General features: G+C 35.8%; 1 protein-coding gene across 1 annotated transcript; it reads right to left on the minus strand.

Annotated features, from left to right (window-relative positions):
* Positions 1-7,570: 7,570 nt before the first annotated feature.
* LOC141516468 (olfactory receptor 5P3-like) lies at positions 7,571-8,509 on the minus strand. Its single transcript, XM_074227540.1, has one exon. It carries the CDS (start codon positions 8,507-8,509, stop codon positions 7,571-7,573), a length of 939 nt encoding a protein of 312 aa, XP_074083641.1.
* Positions 8,510-9,005: the final 496 nt, after the last annotated feature.

Genomic DNA, 9,005 nt, shown 5'->3' on the forward strand with positions numbered 1-9,005 from the left:
GCATTTCCTGATTCATACATGTTTCATCATTGAGAATGGGATGCAATAGCATAGATAAGTTACTAAAATAAAAAAATGTAAAATAATAAGAAGTGATAAGTTACTAAAAAATTGTAGACAATATAGAAAATTGGAAAATATCAGGATCTTCCTGCCTGGTATCTCTGAGTTTTCCTATAAGGTTCATATAGATGTTTATTCTATAACTTCCCAAAGAAGGTTAAAAGCATGGATTTGATTTCATCATTAGACTAACATGAACCCAACAATCATTTTTATCTGATGAATAATTTGGCAAACTTGCACAGTAGTGAACATGACCTTTCCCACTCTACCAGTGCTTAGTTGAGACCCTTCTAAAATGGAGAAGCCATTGGTAGAAGGATAGTTGTCTCTGGAAAAGATTCTCAGAGTTTACATTAAAACAATAAGGCCAGAAAGAAATAGTTTAAGAATCCTAATCCTTTCCTTTCTGTAGCAGCCCAGTTGAATCATTTGACCTTACACAAACAACCCTTTTTTGACAAGCTGCTTCACATTTTTGTTTACTTTATGACTTTGGAGAGCCATAGCCATGCGTTCCAGTGACTCAAACCAGGACTGATTCGTTCCTCCATCCTAGGATGAGAAATTGAAACTGGTTTCCCTGAATTAGGGTAGGAGTCAGGAAAGAAGGAGCTGATAATCTTGTGGATAGGTGACTGCCCAAAACACATTTGATGTAGATTCACCACTATACCTCACCTATTAGAATAAATACTAGCATCCTGAAGCATGACTAGAGCAATTGGCCAGACTCATAAGAAGAAAAAATCATTCCGTAAGAGGATTAGTTGAAGTAATTAGGGATGTGCACTCTAGAAAAATATGATTTAGAAAGGACTTGATAGTTTTCTTAAAGTAATGGAAAAACTTTCATATGGAAGGTTCTGGAGAATAGAATAAGGAACAATAAGTAAATATTTCAGAGACGGTCTTTAGCTTGACATTAGAATAAGCAGATCTTTCCAAAAGAGAAATGATTTTCCTTGAAAGGTAGCGATTTTCCCAAGCTTACATGGAGGGGAAAGTATTCCTTGAAATTGTTAGTGTTTTAAGGAAAAAAATTAAATATAGGCTCTAAATTAAATCGCAAAGTTACAGCTTTTATACCAAAAGCTTCACAAATTAAGATTAATATGAAAATGTAAAACTATTCCACGTAGCTTTGGTGTATCTGCCATTTTCATTTCACAAATAGTGTTTTTCAAACTCTAATCTTAGAAGATTAATACTAACCAGAGTCTTTATTATTGTTACACTATCCATTGGCTTTGATGAGTATACTGACAGGTTGTCTCTAGTTGCAGGGTCTACCTGCAAGTGATGCCCAGATGCTGAGTCTATCCTGTTCATTTCCAAACATTCGGCAGCATGTGACCTCTAAACAAAGTCCTCTGGTAAAATTCACAAATGTGCATTTTAAGTCTAGATATCTGAATGGGACAGTGGATAGTGTACTGGGTTTAGGGTCAAGAAGGTCAGTTGAAAACCAGTCTCAGACATTCTTAGTTATAAACCCTTCAGAAAGTTATTTAACTTCTGTCTGCCTTAGCTTCTTCATCTGGAAATGGACACAGTATCAATAGCTTTGTTATGCCTTCATTTGCAAAGATCTAAATATCTACCTCGGACAGGGTTTGCCACATGTTACATAACAGGTGTTTAATAAAATGCTCATTTCCTTCTCTTTTTAGCACTTAAAAGTGAATGCAATGCCCAATTTCTAACTTTCATTTGCACCAAAGTCTTTTTTTTCAAAAGTGTGGTACAGGGAGCCCAAGAGGCAGAATGAATGTAGACAAAGAGAAGGTAAGTGCTGCTTCTTCAAGGTGATTCCACATGAGGAGCATGCTTCTTCAGGTCTCCACTATTCCTTCTCTTATGGCTTCTACAGATATGTTAGTACAAACATCAGTCTTGTCCTTAGGATAAGTATTTTTAATGCAATTTAAGGCTGAATTTTTCTTGCCTAACTAAAGAATATTTTTTCTTGTCTCATTATTTCTCATCAAAATCTTCTTGTACAACAGGCCTCTAAGACTTAGGAGTGTTAATGGGCCAGGGAATGCATCACCAAGATTTTGAACTGCCTGTATGAATTCAGTATTGGGCAAGAGGGGAAACTCAGGCTTGGCAAGCATTTAGCATTTTCCTCTAGGGTTTTAGAAACATATTACATTTAAATGGAAGGAAGGTCTATGGTGACCATTATTTTCAAAATTATTCTCAGGATGAAAAAATTATTTTTAGTGGCTGTAGGGCCTAATTATTATCTCGTGCCAGGCAGCATTCCCAGTACATATGATAATAATTATGATTGCAAACTGGAAAGAAGCTTGTATTATCTTATATTTGTTATGCTTTGACTTAAGGGGTAAGAACATAGCCATATTTAATACTTTTTCACAAATTGTAAAAAGAAAAATTGATCTTCTAGCATACAACATATGTGGTTACAAAAGTTCTCCAAAAAACACTCTGAGCTCACCACTGAAACAATTGCAATAAATTATACTCCAAGTTATACTTTTTCCGAGTTTACAACTTTCAATGTACAAATACATTAATAACTGTCTCAGATGCTCCTTCATAGCAGGTAGTCACACCCAGATATTTCTCACATGGGTGACTGAACTTTTCAAAAGCAGCCTTATGGGACAGCTAGATGGTGAAGTGGATAGAGCACTGGCCCTGAGTCCAAATTCTGCCTTGCACAGTTAATAATTACCAAGCTGTGTGACCTTCAGCAACTCACTTACCCCCATTGCATTCCAAAAGCCAAAAGGAACCTTACCACCATATTGTCAACATTCAAGTATCCCATCCCTCAATTATATGGGAATTTTGAGTCAAATGTATTCTCTAAATGGAAAAGATAGATATGCTTGTCAGTTCCACAAATCCATTTACAATTGTACCCTTAGTCCAAAAAGAACAAGTGAAATTTATAATTGATTACCAACTAGGGGATGAGTTGTGATAGAGCAAGGACAGTTTTTTCCCAGGAAGTAGTGGAATCCAGTAGAAGGATATTTTGCATCATTAGATGATCATAGGATTTGTTTTTTTGATTTTTTTTGCATTTTTCCAATTACATGTAAAGATAGTTTTCAACATTCATTTTTGTAAGATTTGTGTTCCAAGTCAATCTCCTCTTTCCCTTGCTTTCCCCATCCCAAGAGCCATGTCCAATTCTGTTAAGCATCTTTCCATATCAGCCACATTGAACCACAAGACTGGTTTAAGCAGGTTAAGGTGCACAGCTCAGTGAGATCAGCCACAATGACCAGCAAATCTGTTTGCTTCATTGTGGGGTCCCAAATTGCTTTTGTTTGTTTGTTTGTTGCAAGGCAAATGGGGTTAAGTGACTTGCCCAAGGCCACACAGCTGGGTAATTATTAAGTGGCTGAGACTGGATTTGAACCCAGGTACTCCTGTCTCCAGGGCCAGTGCTTTATCCACTACACCACCTAGCCACCCCCTCCCCGAATTGCCTTTTTAGCAAGCAGCTTTATTCTGTGTTCCTGATGCAGTAAAGTAACTCACATAATATACACAATAGTTGTAGGAACACTTTCAAAGTCAGTTCTTCCATACCTCATTCCACATCCTCACTTTCCTGATTTGGAATGATAATCACATTACTCCTAAGCTAATTTATTTACCTAAAGTTGTATTCACCAATCCTATGCAACATCTATAACAAAAATTATCTCATGTTAAGCCTATATTACCTTTTTTTTCTCCAAAGGACAGTGCAGTTGTCTCCTTTATAGCTTTAGACAGTTTTTTAGTGATAATACTAGACATTCAGTTGTTATTTCTCCAAGTCTTCTGCCAGGAAAATTCAATCATTCCAAATACAGTCAGAGGCATCATCTTTCCATCTGAGTTGACATGAATCCTTGCACAAAGGCCTTGTGGTTTCTTCTGCCTAGGTTGTGCCTATTCTGACTTATTAGGTGAAGAACTCGTAGGGAAGGTGGAGACCATATAAATTTCACACAGTCAAAAGAGAAAAATACAAGTTTGGATACTGGAGCAGAAAATTAAGTCGAAATAAGAACCCTTGATTTCACAATCAGGAACTCAGCAATTACAAACAAGAAAGAGAAGGTGCATTACAACATTTGGAAGTGAAGTTGAAAGAGTCAGTGCTTTGTAACTGCTTTCATATTGAGCTTCTTCTCTCAAGGAGTGAATGACATAGGAGAGACTATGCTAATGGTGCACTAGTTTGTGGTTCTAATTTGTGTTTGTGCTATCTCTTCTCAGTAAATATACCTTTATAAAGTTAATTGATGATGAGTGGTTAAATAACTCCAGAACACCAGATACTACACCAGATGATTGCGTCAGGGAGATGGTAATTGACACTGAGATTGATGTTGGGAAAATACTTTGAATAGAAAACAGGAGTTCAAACACCACAATCTAATTCAACACCAAAAATCCCTATGACCAATAGAGATAGTATTGTTCTGTGGGCCCTAATTTATTACTTGATATATCAAAGTTGGAATAAGAGCCCCAAGAATTCATTTATTCTCTACAATATTATAAAGGGAAATTATGAAGAGAGAAAGAGGAACTGGAATTTTTAGTTTTCTAATTTTTCTGTGAAATTGATTATGATTAGATTACAGAATGTCTTGAGGGGCAAAAGGTGGAATTACATCTCAGAATACATAACACAGAATTATAATCAAAGTTAAAAATTAAAATGATGCTTGAAAAAAAACCTTAGTAATCATTGATGTTTTTGGCAAGGCAATGGGCTTAAGTGACTTGTCCCAGATCAACCAGCTAGCTAATTAGAAGGTGTCTGAGGTTGGCCAGTGCTCTATCCACTGCACCAACTATCTGCCCCTAAAAAGCTATCTTTTTTGTGTGGTATATCATGATGACAACAAAGACTAATAGAAATTTACACTGAATTAGAAGATAGAATCCAAAGTTGGGAAGGTGATCATTTTGCTGCTTTCTTCCTTGATAAGATCAAGTAGGGAATATCATGCTCAGGTCTGGTCTCCTAATTTTGAGAAAATATTAAAAATAGGGAGATGATGTAGATGTTCAGGATTATTATATGTCAGATTGATTTTAAACTATAACTTGGAATACAATATAAAAATGATTCCCAGTTTTCCAGCAGCTCACATTTCATTGGGAGAAACACCATGTATAGAAGCAGGAACACAAAGAGTCCAGCTATTAGGATAAAAAAATCTCTCTTCAATAAAATTGGAAGTTAGTATGGAAAAAAGTTAGATTAGAGCATCACCTCACACCCTTTACCAAGATAAGATCAAAATAGATACAGGATCTAGACATAAAAGAAGAATGTTATACAAAACTAGAAGATCAAGGAATAGTTTACCTTTCATATCTATGGAAAGGGAAGCAGTTTATGACCAAGGAAGTGATTGAGAGCATCATTAAAAACAAACTATCTAGTTTTGATTACATTAAATTAAAAGACTTTTGCACAGACAAAAACCAATGTAAACAAGATCCAAAGAAATGTAGCAAATTGGGAAGGAATTTTTATAACCAGGATTTCTGACAAAGGATTCATTTCTAAAATATACAGAGAACCAAGTCAAATTTTTTTAAAAAACAAGCCATTCCCCAATTGAAAAATGGTCAAAGGATATGCAAAGGCAATTTACAGATGAGGAGATCAAAGTGATCTATAGTCAAATGAAAAATTGCCCTAAATCATTACTTATTAGAGAAATGCAAATTAAAGTATCTCTGAGGTACCACCTCATACCTCTCAGACTGGCCAATAAGACCAGAAAGGACAATGGTCAATGTTGGAAGGGATGTGGAAAATTTGGGACACTATTACATTGTTGGTGGAGCTATGAACTCATACATCCTTTCTGGAGAGCAATTTGGTATTATGCCCAAAGGGCATCAAAATGCGCATACACTTTGATCCAACAATACCACTACTGGGTCTGTACCCTGAAGAGATAATGAAAAATGGTAAAAATATCATTTGTACAAAAATATTCATAGCAGCCCTCTTTGTGCTGGCAAAGAATTGGAAATTAAGTGAATGTCCTTCATCTGGGGAATGGTTTAACACACTGGTATATGTATGTGCTGGAACACTATTGTTCTATTAGAAACCAGGAGGGATGGCAATTCAGGGAAGCCTGGAAGTATTTGCAAGAACTGAGGCTGAGTGAGATGAGCAGAAGCAAAAGAACATTTTACATCCTACCAGTCACATGGGGGTGAGGATCAACTGCAATGGACTTGCTTCATTCCATCAGTGCAACAATCAGGGACAATTTAGGGCTATCTGCAGTGGAGAATACCATATGTTTCCAGAGAAAAATTTTGGAGTTTGAACAAAGACCAAGGACTGTTACCTTTAATTTTGGGAAAAAATTATCTTATGTAATTTTGCTATCTCAATGTAAAGATTAAAAGACTGCTTTCTCTTGGGGGTGGGGGGAGAGAAGCAAGGATGGGGGAAAATTGCAAAAATCAAAGTAAGTAAAATATTTCCTTAATTAAAAAATATATAGAAGCAGGGACATGAAATTATAGGCAGTGTAGATGGAAGATTATCTTAGAGAGGAACCAGCTATTTGCTTGAGAGGTCCAAAAGGCTTCTTGCAAAAGTTGGATTGGAATTGTCTCAAGGAAATCCAAGGAATTCAAGTATATCAGCTCTGTGAGAAAGCCAGTGAGAAGACACAGAAGATGAACTGTCATGTGTGGAAAAGGGAAATAGTTTAGTGTAGCTCTGTTGAACTAAACAAGAAAGAAGTATTCAGGTTGAAGAAGCTTAAAATTTTTAATGAATTTTTATTGATTTCTTTCATTTTCCATGTTTTCAATTTCTTCTAGTATTTATCCCTTCTCACCCACCATGAGGAATCATGTTACAGGAAAAATAATACATTTTTCAGGTGTATTATGACATTTTGTTGGACACTGATAAAAAGGAAAGTCCTCACTTGCACCAAAATAGTTGCAGTGCCACTTTGATAGTAGCAAGGAATTGAGGAATGGAAACACAAATTGTCACACATGAACATAACAAAATATGTCTATACCATAGGAAAGAAAAAAAAAAGAACAGGAACAGAAAAAATTTACATGATTTGCTACACAGTGATGATAGCAGAACAAAATAAACAAAACACAATGACTATAAGAATTTAAATGGAAACAATAACTAACACAAATCAATGTAAAATCAGTGTTGCAAGATTTCAAAAAGATCAGGAACCCAAAGAAGAGAGAGAAAACACTTTTACATGCCTTTAAAGAGAGGGGATATACATGATTGTGGAACATTTCAGACCTTTGCAATCAACACTGAAATTCATAAAGCTAATGCAAGAAAATAAAAATACCGTGTATCTTTTCTAAAACCTGGCTGCGGGTATCACTTAATTTTAAACAGCATGTCAGAAGAATATTGGATCTTTAAAGGAAATTAATGTTTCATTATTTCCTTGCATCCCTGAAACATGGGACATGATATTTACTTAAGATGAATTCATGAAAAGGGATGTTTCCTCCTCATCAATTTTCTCAGGGCTCCTTTTACTTCATTATTCCTTAGACTATAGATCAGAGGGTTCAACAAGGGGATGATTACCATGTAGAAAACTGATATTACTTTATTCTCATCTGCTGAGTAGTTGGAGTTGGGCATCACATAAATGAATGTAAGGGTGCCATAGAAGAGAGTGACTGCAGCGAGATGGGAGGTACAAGTTGAGAAAGCTTTGGATCTTCCCTCAGTGGAGCTGATTTTCAAGACAGAGAAGAGGATGGAGACATAAGAGATTATGATAATTAGTACTGAAATTGCAATTATAGATCCAGCAGAGGCTGATGTTAGAATTTCAACAATATTGTCTTGGTATGTAGCAAGGTTCAGAAGTGGTGAATAATCACAGAAAAAGTGATTAATTTTATTGGGCCCACAGAAGGACAGGCTCAATAAGCAACAAGTGTAGATCCAAGCATTTATACAAGCCCCCAGGTAGGAGAACATAATTAATAGAGCACATATCCTAGGGGGCATGTTAACAGAATAAAGTAGGGGGTTACAGATTGCCACATACCGATCATAGGCCATCACAGCCAGCAGAAAGCACTCAGCTGTCCCAAAGAAGACTACAAAGAACAATTGGACCACACAGCCTCCAAGAGGGATTATGGTTTTGTCCACAAGGAAGTTCTTGAGCATAACAGGTGTGACAGTTGAGGAAGACCCAATATCCACAAATGCCAAATGACTGAGAAAAAGATACATTGGAGTGTGAAGTTGCGAGCTTTTTCTGATCAATGTGATTATACTAACGTTACTCATTAAGGTGACAGCATAAAAACCTAAAAATATCAGAAGGAGAATGACAGAAAGGGTTGGCTCATCTGTTAACCCCAAAATAATGAATTCAGTCACAGCAGTGCAGTTCTTGCCAGACATCTGTTTCACAACAAGAGCCTATTAGAAGAAAATGAGAAAAAAAGAAAATGAGATTAAAATAAAATACAAAACTAAGATTTCAATATGTCTATTGAAGTATTCAGTAAACATTTATAAGCCACCTGCATGATATCCTACTATGTTACTCTTATTTTTTGCTCCTATGAAAATTAGCAGAAACCCTAAGCAAAGGAGAAAGATGAATCCATCTGTTGCCACCAAATTTTATCCCTGGTCGAACCATACTGTGTGATTTGCCAATTTTTCCATTGTAAGACTGTAAAAAAGATTGCAAGAATTAAGAAGTTTATTTAACTACATCATTGGTACCTTTCATATTAATATATGTATATATATACATATATATACATACATAAATATATATGCAGAGACCGTATCCAAATGTGTAAATACTATTCTGCTAGTAACCAAAGTTATTAATACCTTGCAGAGAAAGTCTTTTTGATGTTCATTCACTTCCTATAGGATCATTTCC

The sequence above is a fragment of the Macrotis lagotis genome, chromosome 3 (genome assembly GCF_037893015.1).
Source record: "Macrotis lagotis isolate mMagLag1 chromosome 3, bilby.v1.9.chrom.fasta, whole genome shotgun sequence".
Classification (NCBI taxonomy): Eukaryota; Metazoa; Chordata; class Mammalia; order Peramelemorphia; family Peramelidae; genus Macrotis; species Macrotis lagotis.

What these genes read in the sequence shown, in the direction of transcription:
- LOC141516468 (XM_074227540.1), bottom strand. Translation starts at nt 8,509, where the DNA reads ATGTCTGGCAAGAACTGCACTGCTGTGACTGAATTCATTATTTTGGGG.